This window comes from Hemitrygon akajei, chromosome 18 (assembly GCF_048418815.1).
Source record: "Hemitrygon akajei chromosome 18, sHemAka1.3, whole genome shotgun sequence".
NCBI lineage: Eukaryota > Metazoa > Chordata > Chondrichthyes > Myliobatiformes > Dasyatidae > Hemitrygon > Hemitrygon akajei.
The window spans coordinates 33,367,417-33,395,074 of NC_133141.1; the positions used below are offsets into that span (position 1 = coordinate 33,367,417).

A 27,658-nucleotide genomic window follows, 5' to 3' on the forward strand; every position below is an offset into this window, starting at 1 on the left:
GAGTGTGTGATGGGACAGTGTGGAGGGAGATTCACTCTGTGTCTGACACCGGGAGTGTGTGATTGGATGGTGTGGAGGGAGATTCTCTCTGTGTCTGACCCTGGGAGTGTGTGATGGGACGGTGTGGAGGGAGATTCACTTTGTGTCTGACCCTGGGAGTGTGTGATGGGACAGTGTGGAGGGAGATTCACTCTGTGTCTGATCCCAGGAGTGTGGGATGGGACAGTGTGGAGGGAGATTCACTCTTGTGTCTGACCCTGGGAGTGTGTGATGGGACAGTGTGGAGGGAGATTCACTCTGTGTCTGACCCTGGGAGTGTGTGATGGGACAGTGTGGAGGGAGATTCACTCTGTGTCTGACCCTGGGGGTGTGTGATGGGACAGTGTGGAGGGAGATTCACTCTGTGTCTGCCACCGGGAGTTTGTGATGGGACAGTGTGGAGGGAGATTCACTCTGTGTCTGACACCGGGAGTGTGTGATGGGACAGTGTAGAGGGAGATTCACTCTGTGTCTGACACCAGGAGTGTGTGATGGGACAGTGTGGAGGGAGATTCACTCTGTGTCTGACCCTGGGAGTGTGTGATGGGATGGTGTGGAGGGAGATTCACTCTGTGTCTGACCCTGGGAGTGTGTGATGGGACGGTGTGGAGGGAGATTCACTCTGTGTCTGACCCTTGGAGTGTGTGATGGGATGGTGTGGAGGGAGATTCACTCTGTGTCTGACACCGGGAGTGTGTGATGGGACAGTGTGGAGGGAGATTCACTCTGTGTCTGACCCTGGGAGTGTGTGATGGGACAGTGTGGAGGGAGATTCACTCTGTGTCTGACCCTGGGAGTGTGTGATGGGACAGTGTGGAGGGAGATTCACTCTTGTGTCTGACCCTGGGAGTGTGTGATGGGACAGTGTGGAGGGAGATTCACTCTGTGTCTGACCCTGGGAGTGTGTGATGGGACAGTGTGGAGGGAGATTCACTCTGTGTCTGACCCTGGGGGTGTGTGATGGGACAGTGTGGAGGGAGATTCACTCTGTGTCTGCCACCGGGAGTGTGTGATGGGACAGTGTAGAGGGAGATTCACTCTGTGTCTGACACTGGCAGTGTGTGATGGGACAGTGTAGAGGGAGATTCACTCTGTGTCTGACACTGGCAGTGTGTGATGGGACAGTGTAGAGGGAGATTCACTCTGTGTCTCACCCTGGGAGTGTGTGATGGGACGGTGTGGAGGGAGATTCACTCTGTGTCTGACACTGGCAGTGTGGGATGGGACAGTGTGGAGGGAGATTCACTCTGTGTCTGACCCTGGGAGTGTGTGATGGGACGGTGTGGAGGGAGATTCACTTTGTGTCTGACCCTGGGAGTGTGTGATGGGACAGTGTGGAGGGAGATTCACTCTGTGTCTGATCCCAGGAGTGTGGGATGGGACAGTGTGGAGGGAGATTCACTCTTGTGTCTGACCCTGGGAGTGTGTGATGGGACAGTGTGGAGGGAGATTCACTCTGTGTCTGACCCTGGGAGTGTGTGATGGGACAGTGTGGAGGGAGATTCACTCTGTGTCTGCCACCGGGAGTGTGTGATGGGACAGTGTGGCGGGAGATTCACTCTGTGTCTGACCCTGGGGGTGTGTGATGGGACAGTGTGGAGGGAGATTCACTCTGTGTCTGCCACCGGGAGTTTGTGATGGGACAGTGTGGAGGGAGATTCACTCTGTGTCTGACACCGGGAGTGTGTGATGGGACAGTGTAGAGGGAGATTCACTCTGTGTCTGACACCAGGAGTGTGTGATGGGACAGTGTGGAGGGAGATTCACTCTGTGTCTGACCCTGGGAGTGTGTGATGGGATGGTGTGGAGGGAGATTCACTCTGTGTCTGACCCTGGGAGTGTGTGATGGGACGGTGTGGAGGGAGATTCACTCTGTGTCTGACCCTGGGAGTGTGTGATGGGAAGGTGTGGAGGGAGATTCACTCTGTGTCTGACCCTTGGAGTGTGTGATGGGACGGTGTGGAGGGAGATTCACTCTGTGTCTGACCCTTGGAGTGTGTGATGGGATGGTGTGGAGGGAGATTCACTCTGTGTCTGACACTGGGAGTGTGTGATGGGACAGTGTGGAGGGAGATTCACTCTGTGTCTGACCCTGGGAGTGTGTGATGGGACAGTGTGGAGGGAGATTCACTCTGTGTCTGACCCTGGGAGTGTGTGATGGGACAGTGTGGAGGGAGATTCACTCTTGTGTCTGACCCTGGGAGTGTGTGATGGGACAGTGTGGAGGGAGATTCACTCTGTGTCTGACCCTGGGAGTGTGTGATGGGACAGTGTGGAGGGAGATTCACTCTGTGTCTGACCCTGGGGGTGTGTGATGGGACAGTGTGGAGGGAGATTCACTCTGTGTCTGCCACCGGGAGTGTGTGATGGGACAGTGTAGAGGGAGATTCACTCTGTGTCTGACACTGGCAGTGTGTCATGGGACAGTGTAGAGGGAGATTCACTCTGTGTCTGACACTGGCAGTGTGTGATGGGACAGTGTAGAGGGAGATTCACTCTGTGTCTCACCCTGGGAGTGTGTGATGGGACGGTGTGGAGGGAGATTCACTCTGTGTCTGACCCTGGGAGTGTGTGATGGGACGGTGTGGAGGGAGATTCACTCTGTGTCTGACCCTGGGAGTGTGTGATGGGACAGTGTGGAGGGAGATTCACTCTGTGTCTGACACCGGGAGTGTGTGATTGGATGGTGTGGAGGGAGATTCTCTCTGTGTCTGACCCTGGGAGTGTGTGATGGGACGGTGTGGAGGGAGATTCACTTTGTGTCTGACCCTGGGAGTGTGTGATGGGACAGTGTGGAGGGAGATTCACTCTGTGTCTGATCCCAGGAGTGTGGGATGGGACAGTGTGGAGGGAGATTCACTCTTGTGTCTGACCCTGGGAGTGTGTGATGGGACAGTGTGGAGGGAGATTCACTCTGTGTCTGACCCTGGGAGTGTGTGATGGGACAGTGTGGAGGGAGATTCACTCTGTGTCTGACCCTGGGGGTGTGTGATGGGACAGTGTGGAGGGAGATTCACTCTGTGTCTGCCACCGGGAGTTTGTGATGGGACAGTGTGGAGGGAGATTCACTCTGTGTCTGACACCGGGAGTGTGTGATGGGACAGTGTAGAGGGAGATTCACTCTGTGTCTGACACCAGGAGTGTGTGATGGGACAGTGTGGAGGGAGATTCACTCTGTGTCTGACCCTGGGAGTGTGTGATGGGATGGTGTGGAGGGAGATTCACTCTGTGTCTGACCCTGGGAGTGTGTGATGGGACGGTGTGGAGGGAGATTCACTCTGGTCCTAACCTAATTTTGTTTACTCTGGGAGGGTGCCAAGTTCCACTGTGGGATGAGCAGATGAATGGCTCAGTTGGTGCACCCACTGAGGGGTCCATGATTCAGGAATGATTACTGAGCTGAGTCGATGGGTCAGAGATTTCAGAAAGAATGCAATGACGTTCAGGAAGAAGGGAATATGTATTTCTAAATCCTAGCCTGACTAAGCAACATTACCTACCGTACATCAGTGCGTTTGCCTCAGACATCCAGACATTCCACATACTTCCATAGGCAGGGACAAGGCCATTTAACCCCTTTCCAGCCTGATAGCAGGAAACCACTCAGGTTTGGGGTTTGAGCCAGAATGGATTTGATTTGAATAGAGAGAGATTGAACAGTCATCTTGGAAGGAGGGAGAAAATTAGAAGGAGGGTCTCAGGGAGGTAGGGAGTGGGGAGAGAGCAGGAAGGTCATTTTGTGGGAAGGTGCCACTGACTACTGGCCTTCTGTTCCCAGGTTTACCGCTACTCCTACACTGCCACTTACTCCATCTGCTGTGTTCAGACCAAGTGAGTAACCGCACACTTAACATTGCCCACCCAGCACATCGCCAAACGCCTGTTAAGGCTCTGATCATGAGCCCAGAGGTGCGCCCGAGGGTAGATACACATCCAGCACTCAGAAGTCTCTTCTCTCTCACCTTGTCACCTCCAACACTCACTTCTTTACAGATCTGCTTGCAGGAGCAGATGAGATAAGCACTGTCCCTCCCACAGCGCGGTGGCGCTCCCTCCTCACCATCCCTCCCACAGGTTGCGCTCCCTCCAAACCACCGATTCCACAGCGTGGCGCTCCCTCCTCAATGCCCCTCCCACAGCATAGCACTGCCTCCTCACTGACCCTCCCTCAGTGTGGTGCTCCCTCCTCACTCCCTCCTCACCACCTCCTCACTTCCCTTCCGTCGGTGGACTTGCAGGAGACAGTCTGTGTCCAACAGCCACTAACCCAGATTCTGTCGCTTCAGGTCCTGCTCTGAGCTCCGTGTACCGGGGGTGGGAAGAGCCCCGCTGCAGTTCGCCGGCTGGGGAGCACGAGGGAGCCAACTGGTGAGTGTTGGAGACAAAATGCAGGGGAGAGGGAGGTCAGGGAGGTCAGCTTGTGAGAGTTGGTGACACAAAGGGGGAAAGGGAGGGAAGGAGGGGGAGCACAGGGGAGTCATTGGGTGAGAGTTAGATATAGAACATAAAACAATTCAGCATAGTACAGGCATTCCAGCCCACGATGTTGTGCTGACCTTATAACCTATAAGAATAGTCTAACCCTTCCGTCCTACATAGCCCTCCATTTTACTATCATCATCTGCCTATCTAAGAGTCTTTTAAATGTCCATAATGTATCTGGCTCTACCACCACCCTGGCAGGGTGTTCCATACTCCCACCTCTCTGTGTACAGAACTTACCTCTGACATACCCCCCATACTTTCCTCCAATCACCTTAAAATTATGCCCCTTTGTGTTAGCCATTGCCGCCCTGGGGAAAATTTCTCTGGCTGTCCACTCTATCTATGCCCCTTATCATCTTATACACCACGATCAGGTCACCACTCATCCTCCGTTGCTCCTAAGAGGAAAACTTAGTTCATTCAACTTGTTCTCACAAGACATGCTCTCTAATCCAGGCAGCATCCTGATAAATCTCTCCTGCACCCTCTCTAAAGCTTCCACATCCATCTACCAATGAGAAGACCAGAACTGAACACAATGCTCCAAGTGTGGTCTAATCAGGGTTCTACAGAGCTGCAACATTACCTCACGGCTCTTGAAATGAATCCCCCGACTCATGAAGACCAACACACCATACACATTCTTAACCATTCTTTGATATGGGAACTTTGAGCAATCCATGGATGTGGACCACAAAATCCCTCTGTCCCTTCACATTGCTAAGAATCCCGTCATTAACCCTGTACTCTCTCTTCAAATCTGACCTTCCAAAGTGAATCACTTCACACTTTTCCAGATTGAACTCTCATCTGCCACTTCTCAGCTCAGTTCTGTATCCTGTCAACATCCCATTATCACCTATGACAATCTTCTGCACTATCAACGACACCACCAATCTTTGTGTCATCTGCAAACTTACAAACCCACCCTTCCACCTCCTCATGCAAGTCACTTATAAAAATCATAAAGATTAGGGATCCCAGTACAGATCCCTGTGGAACACCACTAGTCGCCGACCTCCAGGCAGAATATGCTTCATCTACAACCACCCTCTGCCTTCTGTGAGCAAGCCAATTCTGTAACCACACAGACAATGCCTCCTGATTTTCTGAGTGAGCCTGCCAAGGGGAACCTTGTCAAGTGCCTTACTATAATCCATATACACCACATCCACTGCTCTACCTTCATCAATTTATTTTGTCACTTTTTCAAAGAATTCAAACAGGCTCATGTGGCATGACTATGCTTCTCCAAATGCTCATAAATCCTGTCTCTAAAAATCCTCTCTAATAGTTTGCCCACTACTGACATAATATTCACTGGTCTAAAATTCCCAGGATTATCCCTATTTCCTATTTTTAACAAAGGAATAACATTTGTTACCCTCTAATCTTCTGGTACAACTCCAGTGGCTTGTGGGGATGCAAATATTATTGCCAAAGGTACAGCAATCTCTTTCCTTGCTTCCTGTAGTAGCCTGAGATATATCCCATCCAGTCCTGCCTGGGGATTTATCTACTAAGGTTTTTCAAAAGTTCTAGCACATCCTCTTTCTTAGCAATGCCCTGTTTTACACTGTCCTCACATTTGTCAGGGTTCCTCTCACTGGTGAATACTGAAGCAAAGTACTCATTCAGGACATCCCATACCTTCTCCTCCAACTCCAGGCACATGTTTTCTCTTTTATACTCGATCAGTCATCCTCCTGTTGTTCACATATGTGTAGAATGCCTTGGGGGGGGGGGGTTTCCTTAATCCTACTCACCAAGTCCTTTTCATCCTCCTTTTAGCTTTCTCACATCCACTCTTCAGCTCCTTCCGGGCTACCCTGTAACTCTCTCGAGCCCTGTCTGATCCCTGTTTCTTAAATCTTAAGTAAGCTTCTTTCTTCCTCTTGATGAGATGTTCTATATCCTTCGTCAACCGTGGTTCCTTCACCCTACCAAACCTTCCTCTGCCCCACCTATCCAGAAACCCAGGCAAGTGCTCCCTAAACAACCTCCACATTTCTGTTGTAAATTTCCCTGGGAGAGAGGGAGATGGTTGGTATGTTACAGGGAGACTAAGAGGCTGGGAGAAGGAGAGGGGCGAGAGGAAAGTTGGCTGGTGAGAGGTGGGGACACAGAGCAGGGAGAGAAGGAGGGGGATGAGTCTTTGCTGGGAGTCTGATAGGTTGGGAGAGGGAGGGGAAAGTTAGGGGAGCCAGCTGGTGAGAGGTGGGGTTGGGACACACGGTGCAGGTAGAAAGGAAGAGTTTGAAGATTCAAGATTCAAGATTGTTTATTGTCATTCTCCAGTACACGAGTGTAAAGGAGAACAAAATGATTGTTACTCCAGATCCAATGCAGCATAAAGAACACAATAAAAAAACAGAAAACACAATAAATATAAATATGAAAGAAATCCTATAAAACACAGGGTACAGGTAACTGTGAGCGTGGCCGTATATACAAAGATTAGCTTATATTCATACACTGATTATACTTACATAAAGTGACACTAGGTGCAGGAGTATCTGAACAGAAGGTGACTCTGACAGAAAGTGATGAAGTGACAAAGTAACTTGACGAGAGGAACTCTGCTAGGAGGCAGCAGGACAAATGAAAACAGTAGGACAGTGATTGTGTCAGTGTAGGAGTGTAAAGTGTTAGTGCATGGCGGGGTGAAGGGTGCTGAGGGGCTGTGGAGAGGAGGGGCTGAGGAGGATGTCACGGAGGTGGGGGTTGTTGGGGTGGGTTAATGGGTGGAGGGCCACTGGGCCACACGGAGACTGAGGGGCTTGGAGAAGGATGATAGGGGAAATGGAGGAGCATAGAGGAGCCAGCTGCTGAGAGCTGGGGTTAAGGACAGTGCAGGGGGAGAAGAGAGAGGTTGGGACCCCACAGGGAGACTATGAGGGGCTGGGAGAGGGAGAGGGAGGGCAGGGAGCCAGCCAAGTGAGAGGTGGGGACCTTCATTGCAGGGGGGTGAGAGGAAGGAGAGACAGAGCGAGAGGGAGGGGCTGGGATACTCAGGGATGCCGCTGGTAGAGACTGGTGTGGATTAGTACAGGCATGCAAACACAATGTGTAGAAGGGCCCCTTCCTGTGCAGTGTGACTCTGGGGTAAATGCCAGAGTGATTGCAGTAACGTACCACGGGGAGCTGGTCAGTTCCAGTACACAGCGCAGGCGCCAACTCTTCCAACTGAGGAAGCTTGCCCTTAGAAACTGTCCCCCTGAGACCAGGCCAGTGCTTCTGGTCTCTGGATAGGGACCACCCCCAGAGGGGCTGTCCTCTGAACTGGGATCGCGGAATGCGGCTGTCCCCGCTTCATACCGGTCTCCCCTCACCCACACATCTTTGCTCAACATCAGGGAAGCACTCTTATCCCATTCCTTCCCCCCCCGCCCACAACCCCACTGACTCCTCCCAGATCCTACCCCCAACCCACACACACTGGGGAGCATTCACAGCAGCCTACCAACCTCGCACATTGCTGGTGTGGGAGGAGACCAGAGCACCCAAGGGTTCACAGGGAGAACGTTCTGACTCCACACACTCAATGCTGGAGGTCGGAACTGAACCCAGCTCTGCCCAGTGTACCAGTTAGTTAGTTAGGGGAGGCTGTAGGGGCTGGGAGTGGTTTCAGAGATGGGGACACTTTGGGGTCAGTGGGTGGGCACAGAGAGTGAGTGTACAATTGAATTCACCCTGTTTATGATATCTCTCCTTTGCTGCTCCCCACCCCTGTTTTTTTTTCTCTCTCTCCCTCTTCTGCTTTCCCTCTCTTTCTCCCTCACACTCTCTCGGTCTCATGCTTTCTCTCTATATGTTGTTCTATGACAATCCTCTACCCCTCTCTCTACCTCACCCTTTCTCTCTTTCTTCCTCCTTTTGCTCTCTATCACTCACTTTCTCTTTCTTCCTCTCCCTCCCCAATCTCTTCATCTCGCTGCCCCGCTGTTTCTTTCTGACACTCTCTACCTCCCTCTCATTTTTATTTCATCACTTACACTCTCCCATCTTGCTTTTCTCTCTGCCTTTATCTGCCTCCCTCTATTTTTCTGCCTTTCTCTATCTTCCACTCTCTCCCTCCAGGTTTATATCTTTGAGAACAATATTTACTACCAGCAGTCACAGACCAGTGTTGCTCAGCGCCTGACCTCCTCGGGGACTGAGGGTGTTGTTTACAATGGGATTGCTGACTGGTTGTATGAGGGTGAGAGAGAGGGGTGGAGTGAGGGGGGAGAGAGAGGGAGAGGGATGGAGAGGGAGGGACAGAGAGGGGGAGAGAGGGAAGGAGAGGGAGGGAGAGAGAGAGTGAGAGGGAGAGAGCACCGTGCTGTGGGAGGTGGAGGGAGGAGGGAGCGCCGTGCTGTGGGAGGGGCGGTGAGGAGGGGGCGCTGTGCTGTGGGAGGGGCAGAGAGGAGGGAGCGCCGTGCTGTGGGAGGGGCAGTGAGGAGGGAGCGCCGTGCTGTGGGAGGTGGAGGGAGGAGGGTGCGCCGTGCTGTGGGAGGGACGGTGAGGAGGGAGCGCCCCGCTGTGGGAGGGACGGTGAGGAGGGAGCACCGTGCTGTGGGAGGGACGGTGAGGAGGGGGCACCGTGCTGTGGGAGGGGCGGTGAGGAGGGGGCGCCGTGCTGTGGGAGGGACGGTGAGGAGGGAGCGCCGTGCTGTGGGAGGGACGGTGAGGAGGGAGCGCCATGCTGTGGGAGGGGCGGTGAGGAGGGAGCGTCGTGCTGTGGGAGGGGAGGTGAGGAGGGAGCACCATGCTGTGGGAGGTGGAGGGAGGAGGGAGCACTGCACTGTGGGAGGGGCAGCACCACACCCAGAGATTAACCTCTTTCCCATTACTGTTGCTCCAGAGGAGGTGCTGGGGACTTCGGCTGCCCACTGGTGCTCTCCTGATGGTGCATGGCTCACCTTTGCCCAGATTAATGACACGCTGGTGCCCAAAATGGAGATACCTCGCTACCTGGGCCAACTGTATCCCCGTGCTAAAATTTACCCCTACCCTAAGGTGGGTGAGTGCCCCTGCTGCCCTCCCTCACATTGCCCCCTCCCTCTCTTTCTACTCTCCCTCATAATTCAACTCCCTCTCTCCCTCCCTGTTTCTTTCTCTCTCCTCCCCATTCCCCACTCTCTTCCCTCCACTCTCTCTCTCTATGTAACTCAGTTTCCTGCCCCTCTCCCCCTACTTGGGTTGACCCTGTGTTTTTTTCCAGATGAGACAACCCCTTCCGTCTGTCAGTCTCTTTGTGGTGAAGCTGTATGGAGCAGCACACACCCTGCAGATTCTTCCTCCAGAGAGCCTCCGGTTCAGGTAAACACAGGCAGCACAGCCCAGCCCAGTCACCCTGCACTAGTGGAGGAGCAGGAGCACAGGACTGATGGTGAAGAATGCCTCCACATTAGGTTACAACCAGTGGGGTGGGAAAAGGACAGTTACAGAACCAGGTCCCCAAGATGAGTCTCCTCAGGCAGATTATCTGCCTGTCATGGTCAACTGTGGGCCAAAGGGCCTGTATTGAGCTGTAGGTTTTCTATGTGACCCTAAGCCCCAGGGTGGAGGGGATCTCCAGGATGGAGAGCAGTTCCACATTGGCCACCAGCCCCAGGGCGGAGGGTAGTCCCAGGGTGGAGGGGATCTCCAGGATGGAGAGCAGTTCCACATTGGCCACCAGCCCCAGGGCGGAGGGAATCTCCAGGATGGACAGCAGTTCCACATTGGTCATCAGCCCCAGGGTGGAGGGAAGCCCCAGAGGAGGGTTATCCCAGCGTGGAGACCAGTTTTGTATTGGTAAACAGTTCTGGGGGAGGGGAAGGGGGGTCAGTGTGGGTGTCAGAGTGTGATGAGTATGTGACTCTCTCCCACAGTCAGTACTATGTCACCATGGTTTCCTGGGTATCGAACACCAGCCTGGCAGTGCGATGGTTAAACCGAGCCCAGAACGTTTCCCTCCTCACCAGGTGTGAGGTGACCACAGGGGCTTGTGTGGAGGTGAGATCCTCATCACCCACCCTCCATTTCCCTATTCCTCATATCCCTCCATCTGTCTCCCTGTCACTCACTTTCCCTTCATCTACCCATCCCTCATCTCCCTCCACTCGAACGCCATTTGAACTGATTCCACAATCTATGGACTCACTTTCAAGAACTCTATAACTCATGTTCCCAATATTTATTTATTTATTATTATTATTATGTTTTTCTTTTTTGCCTTTGCATAATTTGTTGTCTTTTGCACACTGGTTGTTTGTCAATCCTGTTGGGTGCAATCTTTTGTTGATTCTATTGTGTTTCTTGTATTTACTGTGAATGCTCACAAGAAAATGAATTTCAGGCTGTATGTGATGACATATACGTACTTTGATAATAAATATACTTTACTTTGAACCTCCCCATCCCTCATCTCCCTCCATCTCCCTGTCCCTCATCCTCCTCCGTCTCTTCATCCCTTACTCACCCCCACAACTTTCCACCTGAGCTTATTGACATATCTCTCTGCCTTTTACAGAAGCACAAGATATCATCAGATGGCTGGCTGAGTAAACAGGTGAGAATTCAGAAAGTAGTTCAGAATTATTTCTGTTACTAAAGGAATTTGCAGGTTGTTAGAGTCTGTCAAACTGTGGGACCAGGATCATTATTAATCTACAGATTCTGGGGAAAACAGGCCAGTCAGAGTTTTCAGGAGGTTTGTAAAGAAGGGGAGAGAGATGGGGAGGTGGAGGGAGGGAGTTTCAAAACTCAGAGACCCGGGCATCTGAAGGAGTAAAGAAAGAGTGGGAGGTGTTGGGAGAGAGTTTGTGTTTAAGGATAGAGGAGGAGGGATTTACAGAATTACTGAAGGCTGGAAGAGATACAGAGCTGAGGGAGGTGCACGAGATCAGAGTTGGAAAAAGGTGGGTGCTTCACCACAAAATCATACTGCTAGATGTTTCATCGACTGGTGCTGCAGGCAGGAAACTGATCAGGAGTGATGCTCCTGACAATCAATAGCAAGCAGCAATGCAGGGCGGTCTGTGTCCAGAGGTTCTCTCTGCAGCGGGACAGGCTGGGACTGTAGTATTGGAGGTGTTAGGCAGCCCTCTGCATGAGCGTGAAGGGGTCCCAGGGCCCAACTGACTGACCCCCTCTCTCTCCTGCAGGGTGAACAGCTGCTCTTCAGTCCGAACGGCAGCACCTTCTTCCTCACTGTGCCCACCCAACAAGGGGCTGGTGGGCGGTTCTGGCACTTGGCCAGGTTCACGGCCAGGGTAAGGCAGGCTGTGGATCGGTGCGAGGACACATTGTCTGCATAACGTCTGCAGTTACCCTAGAGAGAATCCCTGGTCATCTTCATAACCTCTGTCTCTCCTCCCTCCTCCCTCTGTCCTCTCCCTCCCTCACAATCCCTGCCACTCAACTCACCCTCCCACCCCCTGTCTTTACCCCTCTCTCTCATTCATTCTGTCCCATCTCCCTCCCTCTCACTCTTCCTCTCCCTCCCTCCCTTCCTCATCCTCCCTCACTCTGCCTCCATTAATCTCCCGCCTCCTCACTTTCTCCCACCCAGAGCCCATACCCTAACTGTCCCTTGCCCTCATTCTGTCTCTCTCTCTCTCTCTCTCTCCCCCCCTCCCTCCCTCCCTTCTTCCCTTCTTTACCACAAACTCTTCTTTCTTTTCCAGGCTCAGCGTACTGGTGAGGAATCTCATTTCATCACTTCTGGGAGTTTTGATGTGACTTCACTCTTTGCCTACGATGAGAGATCACAGAGAATGTAAAAGCCCTCACCTTTATTGGGTTTTAAAGCAATTACCAAGACATTCTCCACTTTTCCCATTAACACAGACCTTGCCAGACTGGGTCTAGGCCAAAGTGACCTACAATAGATGGAAGGAAGGGGCTACATAGATGAGGAGAGATGTAGGAGAGGGAAGTGGTCACCAAGTTGGGCAGGAACGTAGGGAGGTAGGCGGTCACAGAGACAGGGAGGGGAGTAGGGGAAAGAGAGGTTCACAGAGGTGGAGAGGGGTGTAAAGGAGGGAGGGTTGTAGAGGAGGGAGGGGCTCACAGAGACAGGGAAGCATGTGGGGGGTGGAGAGGGCCATAAAGATGTGGAGGGAAGGGGTCAGAGACAGGGAGGTGTGTAGGGGAGGGAGGGGTCACAGAGACAGGGAGGGAGGGGTCACAGAGGGGGAGGGAGTGATCATGGAGACAGGAGGATGTGTGGGTATGAAGAGACTGAGACGGGTAGGTGAGTGGGGGGATGTGGGGCAAGGTGTGGGTGGGATTGAAAGAGGGATATCAGAGAATTACAAACACGTGTTCCTTCACAGTTATTTCGAAAGCAGTGAGGAGGCTCCAACGACCAGGCACCTATACAGGTGAGCAGGCACGGGGTGAACCCACAGGAATCCAGGGTGCAGGATGTTCTGTACCACTTCACCATGAATCCACACCGAGACCACTGGCCTTCCCAACGTGTGGCACCATCAGCACCGCCCCTCCCACAGACCTCCCTCCTCACCAACCCTCCCAAAACACAATGCTCCCTCCTCACTGCCCCTCCCATAATGTGCTCTCTCTCTCTCATTCTGTGATCACTGACATTCTATCTCCCCTTCTGCTCTCTCGCTCTAACCCCCCTCCCACATGCCTGCAGTGCCAGTCTGAGTGGCTCCCTCCACAGACAGTGTCTCACCTGTGGCCTCCTTCCAGACTGTACCTGGCCTCGTGTCCAGCTCAGCTCGGGTCTCAGCCACTTCCTGCTGAGCTGTTACGGTGAGCAGCTCTCTTTCACCCCTCACTCCACACCTTCCACATCTCATCCCCCCCTCACCTTTTCCTCTTCTCTCCCCTCCCACCCCTCCTCCTCTCTGTTGTGTATTTAATATTTCAGTGATATTGTTTGATTAAGCAGTCTTTTTTCTGCCCAAACCCCCCTTCTCTCTCCTCTTTCCCTACCTCTTTTCTCCTCTCCCCTCCACCTCTTCCCCTCATTTCCCTGCTCTTACTCCTCCCTCCCCTTTCTCTGCCTCTGCCTCCCTGCTGCTCTCCACTTTCCCACCTCACCTCTCCCTCTCCCTGCCCCCATATCATCTCTCCACACGCCCCACCACTCCCTATCTCCACTCTGGATGATGACAGGGACAAACAGATGATGTGGGGGAATGGGGAGAGTGAGGTGGGGGACAGATAGAGTGGGGGTGAATGGGGTGGGAGGGGACGGGAAGAGCTCACATTGATGGCAACAGTAGGGGGCACAAGGAGGGGGATGGATGGGGTGAGGTTGGGGAGAGGGATGGATAGACCCGGAGATGGGGACAGACATGTTAGGGACAGTGAGAGGGTCAGATGGGGAGGGGTATAGGAAGGGGGACCTTCACAGAGGGGACAGATGGGGTGGGGATGGAGACAGATGGAGAGAGGGACAGACGAGGTGGGGACGGTCAGGGTGGGATCCATCGAGCTCTGTATCCTGTAATCAGGGGATTGGCTGGGAAAGGGGGATCATTGTTCTGAGGGAACAGTGTCCCTCACTGCTCTTGATGAATCTATTTTCTCTCCTCAGGCTCTGGGGTTCCAACACATTCTGTCCATCGAGTTGCAGACCCCAGGGGTAAGTGAGAACTCCCCTCACCTGTGATCCCCACCACAGCTCAGTGGGACAGAGGAAAAGGGGTGGGGAGTGGATCGGATGGGGGGAAGGTGGGAGGGGAGGGGAGAAATGGGAAGGGGTTGAGTGGGAGGGTGATGGGTGGGGACAGAAGAGGAGGATGGGTGACAAGGAGGGTGAGGGGAGAAGGAGAGAGGAGTGGGGAAGGAAAGTGGAGGAGAGGGGAAGGAGGTGGAGGGATGAGTGAGGTAGGAAGACTCCATCTCCCAGCCGCAAATGACGAGGTCTGTGTGTTCTCCCCACAGATTTTTTCCTGCTGTCCGATAACCAGGACCTGAGGGAGGCTGTGAAGAACAGGCAAATGCCCCTCACCAAGCTCCACACCCTGGCAGGCAGTGAGTGGTGACAGCAGGCGTAACTCACCCCTCCCTCTGCTCTGAACAGGAGGTTAACACAGTTCGGGATAGGGCTACAGAGATAAACCTCCATCGGGGCTACTGTGGCCATTCTTTGGAGAGGGCACAAACCTTGTGAGGCAGTGAGATGGGAGGGGCAGTGAGGAGGGAACACACTGTGGGAGGGGCGGTGAGGAGGGGACTCCGCACTGTGGGAGGGGTGGTGAGGAGGGAATTCCGCACTCTGGGAGGGGCGTTGAGGAGGGAGTGCCACACTAAGTGAGGAGGGAATGCTGGTATGTGTCTTTGACTCTCTCTCTCCCTTTTTCACTCTCTGTCTGACTCCCTCTTCATCTCTCTCTCTCTTTCTCCCTTACACTCGCCCCTCTCCTTTCCCTTCTCCCTCCCTCTCCTGCTCATTGTCTCCATCCCTTTCCCTCACCCTCTCTCTTGCACGCAGAACTCCCTCTGATATTGTATGTGCCTCAAGGACCCCAAGTACAGCTTCGACCCCTCCTGTTAATCATGTAAGTGTGAAATAGACTTTGCCACCACTGCCCCCACCCACCACTGCATCTAAGCCCCTCCGATAGTTGTTCTGTTCTTGTGTACGTCTGCTAAGAATGTGACTGGCTGCTCTGTGAATGGTTCCTCTTCTGGTTGAATTGTCCAACATTTCTTTGGGGTCTGAGAGTGGGTCACCAGTGACCAATAGGGGTCATACACACCTTCAAACCCAGTGGTCAGTTCCCCTCCCACACCCCAACCGTCCCCACCACTGGACTCTGCAGAGAAACATTCCGGATGCACCCACAATCAAACAGCCTTGTCTGGACATCGGCGGGGTGGGGTTTGGTGGGCCATCCTAAAGTGACACCCCTCTCCTCCCCACAGGGACCAGGATCCGAGCGGACAGTGTCTCAAGGAGCGGATCCAGCTGGACTGGGGGTCTGTGATGGCGTCCGAGCACGGAGTTCTTGTGGTCAGAGTGGGCAGTCAGTGGCAAAGAGGCTGGAGAACTGGGTCACTGGATGGCGTGGAGCAGCTGAGGACTCTGGAGTACGTGGAGGGGAAGGAGTGGTAGAAGTGGAGTGGGGAGGGGAAGGGAAGTAAGGGAGGGGGAGTGGAAGGACAGGGTAAGGGGAAGGAAGGGTAGAGAGTGGGGGAAAGGGGGCAAGAGTGGAGGGGAAATGGAGGAGGAGAGGAAGGAGGGGAGGGGGAGAGTGGGAGGGAGGAAGGGAGGAGGAGGAGGAGAGGGGGAGCAAGGTGGGAGAAGGGGATGGGGGGATGGAGTTGGGGAGGGGAGGGGAGGGAGACGGGAGATGGAGGGACTGGATGGCGGGATGGGTGGGGGGAGCTGACCAGGAAAGGTCACACTCGGATCACGGTGACCGGTCTGACTGACTCCATCTGTTTCCAGGACTCTCCTGAAGACGGAGCTTGTGGACCGGACAAGAGTCGGTGTCTATGGGAAGGTGGGAGCATCCTGGGTGGTCAGCAACCCAGTCTCACCCCACATCAACCCCACCATTTCCCCTCCACCTGACCCTGTCTGACCCTACATTGCACACTAAGCCAACCCGACACAAGCCTCTGGGCCCTGAGAGTTCATGCATCCCTCTGCAAATGGATCCTCCACTGACCAACAGTCACAATCAGCAACACCTCCGCCACGATTATTCTCAACCCTGATACTCCACAGGGGCTGAGGACACAACCCTGTCCTCAGCCCCCTCCTAAACTCCCTATACCCTCATGTCTGCGTGACCAGGTCCTGCTCCAACTCCATCTACAAGTTTGCAGTTGATAAGACTGTAACGGGTTGTATCTCAAATAACGCTGAGTCAGAGTACAGTAAGAAGACAGAGTTTATGTCATGACAATAACCTTCCTCTCAATGTCAACAAACGAGCTGACTTCAGGAAAGGGACAAGTCCACATGCTCTTGTCTACATCAACAAGTGTTGAAGCTGAGAGCTTCAAGTTCCTAGGAGTGAACATCACCAACAACCTGTCCTGGTCCAGGCGAGAAAGCTCACCACCATCTCTATTTCCTCAGGAGACTAAAGAAATTTGTTATGTCCCCATTGACCCTCACTAATTTTTATCGCTAAGCACAGAAAGTATCCTATCAAGATGCATCACAGTTTGGTGTGACAACTGCTCTGCCCGTGACCACAAGGAACTTCAGAGAGTTGTGGACACAGCTCAGCACATCACAGAAACCAGCATCCCCTCCATGACCTCTGTCCACACTTCTCACTGTCTCAGTGAAGCAGCCAGAATAACCAAAGACCCCACCCACCCCTGACATTCTCCTCTCCCCCGTCCCATTGGGTGGAAGATACAAAAGCCTGAAAGCACGTTCCACCAGGCTCAGGGACACTTTCTGTCTCACTGTTACCAGATTCTTGAATGGGCCTCTTGGCCTCACAATCTACCTTGTTATGATGCTGCACTTTATTGTCTACCTGTACTGCACTTTCTCTGTAACTGTGACATTTTATTCGACATTCTGTTTTTGTTTTACCTTGTTCTACCTCAATGCACCGTGTGATGATCTGATCGGTATGAACAGTGTGAAAGGCAAGCTTTCCACTGTATCTCAGTACGTGTGACAGTGATAAACCAATTCCAGTACTTGTCCCATCATCAGTCCGTCTGACCTCATATCAAACCATTAACCCCCTGACAACACACTAATCACACCTGACCCAATATTAACCCTGTCTGACCCTGCCCTTACACTACACTGACCCACTTACCAAGACATTGGAGCAGAATTAGGCCATTCAGCCCATCATGTCTTCTCCACTGTTCCATCGTGGTTGATTTATTATCTCTCTCAACCATCTTCTCCTGCCTTCTCCCTGTACCCTTTGTTGCCCTGAATAATCAAGAACCTATCAATCTTTGCTTTAAATATACCCAATGACTTGGCCTCCACAGATTCACCATGCTCTGGCTAAAGAAATTCCTCCTCACCTCTGTTCAAAATGGACGTCCTCTATTCTGAGACAGTGCTCACTGGTCCTAGCCTTCCCCACTATGGGAAATATCCTCTCTACACCCATTCTGTCTTGGTCTTTCAATATTCAAAAGGTTTCAATGAGATCCCTTCCCCTCCCTCCCCTTCTGTATCACCAACTCAACCCTCAAGTTAACCTTTCAGGAATCCTGCACAAGAACTCCCAAGACCCTTTGCACCTCTGATTTTCACACCCCTACTCACTGTTATTCTGATTGACATAGACCCTAGATGGAACCTGCATTGACCCTCAGTGACCTCACATGATTCTGCCCTGATGATAATCATTGTTCAGACCTTGACCCCACCCTGACCCTTGCACTCACCATGACCTTTGCCTTGACTTGACCCTGCAGTGACCCCTGAACTTGCTCCAGCTCTGAGCTTATGCTCCTTCTCCCTGTTGATATTGCAGGGGTTTGGGGGTTTCCTGGCACTGAAGGTCCTAGGCCTCACGGACGGGTTGGTTCAGTGTGGAGTCGCTGTATCTCCCATCACAGACTTCAGGCTGCAGGGTAAGGTGACTGATGTGAGAGAGAGGGAGAATGAGAGTGCAGGCTTGTGTGTGTGTGAGAGAGGGATTATGTATGTTAAGTGTGTGCATGTGAAAGATAGGAAGTGTGCACTGTGTGAGCATATAAGCCCATAAGATATAGGAGCAGAATTAGGCCATTTGGCCCATCGAGACTGCTCCGCCATTTCATCCATTTTCCTCTCAGCACCAATATCCTGCCTTCTGAATGTTCAAGAGCCTATCAGCCTCTGCTTTAAGTATACCCAATGATTTGGCCTCCATAGCTGCCTGTGGCAACAAATTCCACAGATTCACCACTCTCTGGCTAAAGAAATTCCTCCTCATCCCCGTTCTGATGCCCCTCTATTTTGACTCTGTGTTGTCTGATTTTAGTCTCCCCCACCACAGAAAACATCCTCTCCACATTCACTCTATTGAGGCCTTTCAACATTCAACAGGTTTCAATGAGGTCACCCCTCTGAATTTTTCTGAATTCCAGTGAGTACAGGCCCAGAGCCATCAAGTACTCTTCATATGACAGGTTTTTCAATCCCAGAATCATTTTTGTGAACCTTATATGTGTGTGGTGTGTGTGTCTGAGAGGGAATGTGTGTGTGTGTGAGAGAGAGAGAGAGAGAGAGAGGGGGGGAAAGTATGTGTGAAAGAAGGAGTTTGTATGTGCAGGGTTGTGTGTGTGTGAGTCAGTGTGTGCACATGAAAAAGAGGAAATGTGTGTATAGTTGTGTGAGGGGGGAGAGAGAGAGAGATAGAGGGAGTGTGTGTGAGAGAGAGAGTCAGAGGGACTTATGTCAGCTGCTGTTTATTGACTGGAGCGCAGTGTTGAACACAATCATACCCTCAGTAACAAGCTCCAAAACCTGGGCCTCTGTAACTCTCTCTGCAAATGGATCCTTGGCTTCCTCATCAGGAGAGCACAGTCAGTGCAAACTGGAAATAACATCTCTTTCTCACTGGCAGTCAACACTGGTACACATCAATGATGCATGCTTAGCCCACTGTTTTACTCTCTGTACACCCATGACTGTGTGGCCAGGCACAGCTCAAATACCATCTAAAAACTTACCAATGACACAACTATTGCTGGCAGAATCTCAGACGGTGATGAGGTGGCGTACAGGAGTGAGATAGATCAGCTGGCTGAGTGGTGTTGCAGCAACAACCTCACACTCAACGTCAGTAAGACCAAGGAAATGATTGTGGACTTCAGGAAGGGAAAGTTGAGGGAACACACACCGGTCCTCATCGAGGGATCAGTAGTGGAAAGGGTGAGAAGTTTCAAGTTCCTGGGTGTCAACATCTCTGAGGAACATTCCTAGGTGCAGTTACAAAGAAGGCAAAACTTCATTGTGAGTTTGAGGAGAATAGCTATGTCACCAAAGACACTCACAATTTTTTATAGATGACCCATGGAAAGCATTCTAACCGGTTGCATCACCGTCTGGTATGGAGAGATCACTGCACAGGATCAGAAAAAGCTGCAGAAAGTTGTAAACTCAGCCAGCTCCAACATAGGCACTAGCCTCCCCAGTATCGAGGACACCTTCAAAAGGTGATGCCCCAAAAAGGTGGCATCCATCATTAAGGACCCCCATCACCCAGGACATGCCCTCTTCTCATTGCTACCATCAAGGAGGTACAGCAGCCTGAAGACACACACTCAATGTTTCAGGAACAGCCTCTTCCCCTCCACCATCAGTTTTCTGAATGGACAATGACCCCATGAGCACTACCTCAATATTTTATTCCTCTCTTTCTGCACTACTTATTTAATTTAATTTAATATATATACTTATTGTAATTTATAGTTTATTATGTATTGCAATGCACTGCTACTGCAAAACAGCAAATTTCATGGCATATATCAGTGATATTAAACCTGATTCTGATTTTGTGTGTGTGTGTGTGTGTAGATGTGTATCTGAGAGGGAATGTGAGTGTGAGAGGGAGTGAGGGTGTGCAAGAGAGGGTGTGAGGGTATGCAAGAGTGGCAGGAGTGGAAGGGAGTGTGTGTGTATGTGTACCTGTAACAGGAATTTGTCTCTGTAACCTATTAACACCCTGCACACCATGTCTCTGAATACCCCAAGTTGCCCTGTTCCCCATTGGAGAGCTGGCACTTCCCCCATGTCCACACACGTTAACATATTCCACTGTCCCCTGTTCTGTCAATAACCCACCCTAGCATTCCTCACCCTAGCACACTTGTGCTGTCACCAACTCCGGACTGTGATTCTGCCCCAGGCACCCCACTGGGAGCCAGCTCTGAGTGATTGTGGAAGAGTACATCACAGGAACAGGCCACGTCTGTGCCAAAACTCATGTTCCCCACCCCTCCACCTGTCCATGTGTCAGTTACTGGGTGGGTTTAATGGCCTCTTCCTCTAACGAGAGCCTGCGTTCAGTGGGAGGGGTTACCTGGACATACACTCGTGGGACTAGTGGGGGTACAGTCCCAGAAGAGGGTTGGTGTGTCTGAACCCTCCATCTCCTCCCTGTCACAGCTGCCACATTCTCCGAGAGGTACCTGGGTTTGTCAGCGCGACAGGAAGACAGTTATATGGTGAGTGTGCACTGCAGTTGCTTCAGTGTGGGATAGTGAGGGAGGGGCAGTGAGGAGGGAGCGCTGTGCTGTGGGAGGGGTGGGAGGAAGGAGTGTCACTCTGTGGGAGGGGCAGTGAGGAGGGAGCGCCGTGCTGTGGGAGGGGCGGTGAGGAGGGAGAGCCGTGCTGTGGGAGGGGCAGTGAGGAGGGAGCGCCGTGCTGTGGGAGGGACGGTGAGGAGGGAGAGCCGTGCTGTGGGAGGGGCAGTGAGGAGGGAGCGCCGTGCTGTGGGAGGGACGGTGAGGAGGGAGAGCCGTGCTGTGGGAGGGGCAGTGAGGAGGGAGCGCCGTGCTGTGGGAGGGACGGTGAGGAGGGAGAGCCGTGCTGTGGGAGGGGCGGTGAGGAGGGAGCGCCGTGCTGTGGGAGGGACGGTGAGGAGGGAGAGCCGTGCTGTGGGAGGGGCGGTGCGGAGGGAGAGCCGTGCTGTGGGAGGGGCGATGAGGAGGGAGCGCCGGTGAGGAGGGAGCGCCGTGCTGTGGGAGGGGAGGTGAGGAGGGAGCGCCGTGCTGTGGGAGGGTCAGTGAGGAGGGATCGCCGTGCTGTGGGAGGGACGGTGAGGAGGGAGTACCGTGCTGTGGGAGGGGCGGTGAGGAGGGAGCGCCGTGCTGTGGGAGGGACGGTGAGGAGGGAGAGCCATGCTGTGGGAGGGGCGGTGCGGAGGGAGAGCCGTGCTGTGGGAGGGGCGGTGAGGAGGGAGCGCCGTGCTGTGGGAGGGGCGGTGAGGAGGGAGCGCCGTGCTGTGGGAGAAGCAGTGAGGAGGGAGCGCCGTGCTGTGGGAGGGTTGGTGAGGAGGGAGCATCGTTTTGTGGGAGGGGCGGTGAGGAGGGAGCGCCGTGCTGTGGGAGAGGCAGTGAGGAGGGAGCGCCGTGCTGTGGGAGGGTCGGTGAGGAGGGAGCATCGTTTTGTGGGAGGGGCGGTGAGGAGGGAGCGCCGTGCTGTGGGAGGGGCAGTGAGGAGGGAGCGCCGTGCTGTGGGAGGGGCGGTGAGGAGGGAGCATCGTTTTGTGGGAGGGGCGGTGAGGAGGGAGCGCCGTGCTGTGGGAGGGGCAGTGAGGAGGGAGCGCCGTGCTGTGGGAGAGGCAGTGAGGAGGGAGCGCCGTGCTGTGGGAGGGGCAGTGAGGAGGGAGCATCGTTTTGTGGGAGGGGCGGTGAGGAGGGAGCGCCGTGCTGTGGGAGGGGCAGTGAGGAGGGAGCGCCGTGCTGTGGGAGGGGCAGTGAGGAGGGAGCGCCGTGCTGTGGGAGGGGCGGTGAGGAGGGAGCATCGTTTTGTGGGAGGGGCAGTGAGGATGGAGCGCCGTGCTGTGGGAGGGGCGGTGAGGAGGGAGTGCTGCGCTGTGGGAGGGGCAGTGAGGAGGGAGCGCCGTGCTGTGGGAGGGGCAGTGAGGAGGGAGCGCCGTGCTGTGGGAGGGGCGGTGAGGAGGGAGCATCGTTTTGTGGGAGGGGCGGTGAGGATGGAGCGCCGTGCTGTGGGAGGGGCGGTGAGGAGGGAGTGCTGCGCTGTGGGAGGGACGGTGAGGAGGGAGCGCCGTGCTGTTGGAGAGGCAGTGAGGAGGGAGCGCCGTGCTGTGGGAGGGTCAGTGAGGAGGGAGCATCGTTTTGTGGGAGGGGCGGTGAGGAGGGAGCGCCGTGCTGTGGGAGGGGCAGTGAGGAGGGAGCGCCGTGCTGTGGGAGGGGCGGTGAGGAGGGAGCATCGTTTTGTGGGAGGGGCGGTGAGGAGGGAGCGCCGTGCTGTGGGAGGGGCAGTGAGGAGGGAGCATCGTTTTGTGGGAGGGGCGGTGAGGAGGGAGCACCGTGCTGTGGGAGGGACGGTGAGGAGGGAGCATCGTTTTGTGGGAGGGGCGGTGAGGAGGGAGCACCGTGCTGTGGGAGGGACGGTGAGGAGGGAGCGCCGTGCTGTGGGAGGGGTGGTGAGGAGGGAGCATCGTTTTGTGGGAGGGGCGGTGAGGAGGGAGCACCGTGCTGTGGGAGGGACGGTGAGGAGGGAGCGCCGTGCTGTGGGAGAGGCAGTGAGGAGGGAGCGCCGTGCTGTGGGAGGGTCAGTGAGGAGGGAGCATCGTTTTGTGGGAGGGACGGTGAGGAGGGAGCGCCGTGCTGTGGGAGGGGTGGTGAGGAGGGAGTGCCGTGCTGTGGGAGGGGCGGTGAGGAGGGAGCGCCGTTCTGTGGGAGGGGCTGTGAGGAGGGAGCATCGTTTTGTGGGAGGGGCGGTGAGGAGGGAGCGCCGTGCTGTGGGAGGGGCAGTGAGGAGGGAGCGCCGTGCTGTGGGAGGGGCGGTGAGGAGGGAGCGCCGTGCTGTGGGAGGGTCGGTGAGGAGGGAGCATCGTTTTGTGGGAGGGGCGGTGAGGAGGGAGCGCCGTGCTGTGGGAGGGGCAGTGAGGAGGGAGCATCGTTTTGTGGGAGGGGAGGTGAGGAGGGAGCGCCGTGCTGTGGGAGGGTCAGTGAGGAGGGATCGCCGTGCTGTGGGAGGGACGGTGAGGAGGGAGTACCGTGCTGTGGGAGGGGCGGTGAGGAGGGAGCGCCGTGCTGTGGGAGGGACGGTGAGGAGGGAGAGCCATGCTGTGGGAGGGGCGGTGCGGAGGGAGAGCCGTGCTGTGGGAGGGGCGGTGAGGAGGGAGCGCCGTGCTGTGGGAGGGGCGGTGAGGAGGGAGCGCCGTGCTGTGGGAGAAGCAGTGAGGAGGGAGCGCCGTGCTGTGGGAGGGTTGGTGAGGAGGGAGCATCGTTTTGTGGGAGGGGCGGTGAGGAGGGAGCGCCGTGCTGTGGGAGAGGCAGTGAGGAGGGAGCGCCGTGCTGTGGGAGGGTCGGTGAGGAGGGAGCATCGTTTTGTGGGAGGGGCGGTGAGGAGGGAGCGCCGTGCTGTGGGAGGGGCAGTGAGGAGGGAGCGCCGTGCTGTGGGAGGGGCGGTGAGGAGGGAGCATCGTTTTGTGGGAGGGGCGGTGAGGAGGGAGCGCCGTGCTGTGGGAGGGGCAGTGAGGAGGGAGCGCCGTGCTGTGGGAGAGGCAGTGAGGAGGGAGCGCCGTGCTGTGGGAGGGGCAGTGAGGAGGGAGCATCGTTTTGTGGGAGGGGCGGTGAGGAGGGAGCGCCGTGCTGTGGGAGGGGCAGTGAGGAGGGAGCGCCGTGCTGTGGGAGGGGCAGTGAGGAGGGAGCGCCGTGCTGTGGGAGGGGCGGTGAGGAGGGAGCATCGTTTTGTGGGAGGGGCAGTGAGGATGGAGCGCCGTGCTGTGGGAGGGGCGGTGAGGAGGGAGTGCTGCGCTGTGGGAGGGGCAGTGAGGAGGGAGCGCCGTGCTGTGGGAGGGGCAGTGAGGAGGGAGCGCCGTGCTGTGGGAGGGGCGGTGAGGAGGGAGCATCGTTTTGTGGGAGGGGCGGTGAGGATGGAGCGCCGTGCTGTGGGAGGGGCGGTGAGGAGGGAGTGCTGCGCTGTGGGAGGGACGGTGAGGAGGGAGCGCCGTGCTGTTGGAGAGGCAGTGAGGAGGGAGCGCCGTGCTGTGGGAGGGTCAGTGAGGAGGGAGCATCGTTTTGTGGGAGGGGCGGTGAGGAGGGAGCGCCGTGCTGTGGGAGGGGCAGTGAGGAGGGAGCGCCGTGCTGTGGGAGGGGTGGTGAGGAGGGAGCATCGTTTTGTGGGAGGGGCGGTGAGGAGGGAGCACCGTGCTGTGGGAGGGACGGTGTGGAGGGAGCGCCGTGCTGTGGGAGGGACGGTGAGGAGGGAGAGCCGTGCTGTGGGAGGGGCAGTGAGGAGGGAGCGCCGTGCTGTGGGAGGGACGGTGAGGAGGGAGAGCCGTGCTGTGGGAGGGGCGGTGCGGAGAAGGCATCACGCTGTGGGAGGGGCGGTGAGGAGGGAGGGAGAGCCGTGCTATGGGAGGGGCGGTGAGGAGGGAGCGCCGTGCTGTGGGAGGGGCGGTGAGGAGGGAGGGAGAGCCAGTGCAGTAGGAACACATTAATACAATGTGCCAGATGTGGTGTTCATTTGCAGAAAGCATCAGTCCTGGGGGATGTGGAGCGGCTGAGGGGTAAGAAACTGCTCCTCGCTCATGGCACTGCAGACGGTAAGTTATATCGGGACAACAGCCCAGTGCAGCACTCAGAGTGGTGAAGGAGGGCTCTAATCTGGGAGGGGTGGAGAGAAAAGGCAATGTTCTGCTAGGGGCAGTGAGGAGGGAGGGCAGTGTTGTGGAAGGGTCAATGAGGATGGAGCATCGCACATTGGGAGGAGTGGTGAGGAGGGAGGGCAGTGTTGTGGAAGGGTCAATGAGGATGGAGCATCGCACATTGGGAGGAGTGGTGAGGAGGGAGGGCAGTGTTGTGGAAGGGTCAATGAGGATGGAGCATCGCACATTGGGAGGAGTGGTGAGGAGGGAGGGCAGTGTTGTGGAAGGGGTGGTGCTGTCTATATTAATGCAAGGGCTCTCTGTATAAATAGACAGTCTGTGTTTACTCATGGCTGGGATGTATATTTGATATCAGTACACACCTCCTCTGCACCCCTCACCTTCACTACACCACTCCCTCAGTACACCTGTCTATCAGTATAGCCCCTCCCTCAGTGCATCCTTCTGTCAGCACACCTCTCTCAGTACAGCACTGTTGACAGTACAACCTCTCTCTCTCTTTCTGACAGCCACTGTACACTTCCAGCACACCGCTGAGTTAGTTAAACAACTGGTGGACACCAAGGCCAACTACACACTGCAGGTAGGGTGTGTGGGGAGAGCCTTTTTGCATGGCATAGTTAAACCATCTTCACTCATGACCCCTGGGGCCATGGGGGAATCACCTGATCCTCACTCCCTCAGCTGGTCCTCTGGCCAGGCATGGCTTGTCACTCCCAGAGAGTGGGCAGTTTCTGCCCTCCTTGTCCATCTTCCTACATTTCTGTTGACCATCAGTCGCTACGCGGTGTCCCGGAGGAAAGGGGTGTGGAATAACGACAAAGAGGTTGCATGCAGGTCAGGCAGCCTCAATGGGGGTGGGGACAGAGATAATGCCTCCCTTATTGTGGGGGTGGGGGGGGGGAAGGTGTTAGATTTCGCTGGTGGGGAAGTATTGTGACAATTGCAGAGGGTGTGGGTGAGGACACACTTGGAGCACTGTGCACAGTTCAGGTCCCCTTGTTTATGGAAAAATACACTGGCATTTGAGACAGTCTGAGGGAGATTCAGAATCAAAATCAGGTTTATTATCACTGACCAATGACAGGAAATTTGCTGTTTTGCAACAGCAGTACAGAGCAATATATAAAAATTACAATAAACACACACACACAATATATAGTATACTGTATATCATGGAAAAAGAGAGCAAGATAGTGAGGTAGTGTTCATGGGTTCAATGTCCATTTGGGAATCTGATGGCGGAGGGGAAGAAGCTGTTCCTGAATTGTTGAGTGTGTGTTGTCAGGCTCCTGTGCCTCCTCCCTGATGGTAGCAATGAGAAGAGGGCATGTCCCAGACGGTGAGGGATGCCACCTTCTGGAGGCACTGCCTTCTGAAGATGTCGTTGATGTTGGGGAGATTAGTGCCCTCTGCAGCTTTTTCCAATCCTGTGCAGTGGCCCCTCCACATCAGGCTGTGATACAACCTGTTAGAATGCTCTCCGCGGTACTTCTGTAGAAATTTGCAAGTGTCTTTGGTGACACCAAATCTCCTCAAACTCCTAATGAAGTACAATGCCCATAAAAAGTATTCACCCCACCCTCGTGGAAGTTTTCATGTTGCATTGTTTTACAACATTGAATCACAGTGGATTTAATTTGGCTTTTTTGACACTGATCAACAGAGAAAGACTCTTTTGAGTCAAAATGTAAACAAATCTCTGCAAAGTGATCTAAACTAATTACAAATATAAAACATAAAATAACTGATTGCTTAAGTATTCACCCCCCCTCCCTTTATGACTCATCACTGGTGCAGCCAATTGGTTTTAGAAGTCACATAATTAGTTAAATGGAGATCTGGTTTTGAGATCTGTGTGCAGTCAAGGTGTTTCAATTGACTATAATAAAAATACACCTGTATCTGGAAGGTCCAACTGCTGATGAGTCAAAACTACACCATGAAGACAAAAGAACACTCCAACCAACTCCACAGGTCAGGAGATGGATACAAGAAAAATTCCAAGTCACTGAATATCCCTTGGAGTACAGTTAAGTCAATCAAGAAATAGAAATAATATGGTACAGCTGTGAGCACACCTAGAGCAGGCCATCCTCAAACACAGAGAGACCATGCAAGAAGGGGACTAGTGAGGGAGCCCACCAAGAGACCTATGAAAACTCTGAAGGAGTTACAAGCTTCAGTGGCTGAATTGGGAGAGACTGCGCATACAACAACTGTTGCCCCGGGTGCTTCACCAGTCACAGCTTTATGGGAGAGTGGCTGTTGAAAAAAAATATTCACATGAAATCTCGGCTAGAGTTTGCCAGAAGGCATGTGGGAGACTCTGAAGTCAGCTGGAAGAAGGTTCTATGGTCTGATGAAACCAAAATTAAGCTTTTTGGCCCTCAGCCAAATGCTGCACATCAAAAACACACCATCCCTACCATGAAGCATGGTGGTAGCTGCATCATGCTGTGGGGATGCTTCACTGCAGCAGACTCTGGAAGGCTTGTGAGGGTAGAGGGTAAAATGAATGCAACATAATACAGGGAAATCCTGGGGGAAAACCTGCAAGAGAACTGCAGCTTGGGAGAAGATTTGTTTTCCAGCAAGACAATGACCCCAAGCATAAAGCCAAAACTACACAGGAATGGTTTAAGATTAACAAAGTTAATGTTCTGGAGTGGCCAAATCAGAGTCCAGACCACAATCCAATTGAAAATTCATGGCTGGGCTTGTAAAAGACTGTTCACTCATAATCCCCATGTAATCTGACAGAGCTTGAGCACTTTTGTAACGGAGAATGGGGAAAAACTGCAGTGTCCAGATGTGCAAAGCTGATAGAGACCTATCCACACAGACTCAAGGCTGTAATTGCTGCCAAAGGTACATCTACTAAATACTCA

The 27,658-nt window shown here is 54.1% G+C and overlaps 1 protein-coding gene across 1 annotated transcript in view; it reads left to right on the forward strand.

Moving 5' to 3' along the window:
- The window catches only part of LOC140741275 (inactive dipeptidyl peptidase 10-like), a 51,422-nt gene that overhangs the window by 17,405 nt on the left and 6,359 nt on the right, over positions 1–27,658 (forward strand). The window contains exons 6-25 of the mRNA XM_073071271.1: positions 3,818–3,870; positions 4,326–4,407; positions 8,605–8,725; positions 9,371–9,525; positions 9,731–9,828; positions 10,383–10,506; positions 11,024–11,062; positions 11,658–11,765; positions 12,180–12,271; positions 12,831–12,878; positions 13,157–13,275; positions 14,066–14,113; positions 14,416–14,505; positions 14,966–15,032; positions 15,400–15,564; positions 15,926–15,980; positions 17,949–18,048; positions 20,570–20,628; positions 24,632–24,704; positions 25,277–25,350. Coding sequence (XP_072927372.1) covers positions 3,818–3,870; positions 4,326–4,407; positions 8,605–8,725; positions 9,371–9,525; positions 9,731–9,828; positions 10,383–10,506; positions 11,024–11,062; positions 11,658–11,765; positions 12,180–12,271; positions 12,831–12,878; positions 13,157–13,275; positions 14,066–14,113; positions 14,416–14,505; positions 14,966–15,032; positions 15,400–15,564; positions 15,926–15,980; positions 17,949–18,048; positions 20,570–20,628; positions 24,632–24,704; positions 25,277–25,350 — 1,770 coding nt within the window. The remainder of the gene's footprint in view (positions 1–3,817; positions 3,871–4,325; positions 4,408–8,604; positions 8,726–9,370; positions 9,526–9,730; positions 9,829–10,382; positions 10,507–11,023; positions 11,063–11,657; positions 11,766–12,179; positions 12,272–12,830; positions 12,879–13,156; positions 13,276–14,065; positions 14,114–14,415; positions 14,506–14,965; positions 15,033–15,399; positions 15,565–15,925; positions 15,981–17,948; positions 18,049–20,569; positions 20,629–24,631; positions 24,705–25,276; positions 25,351–27,658) is intronic.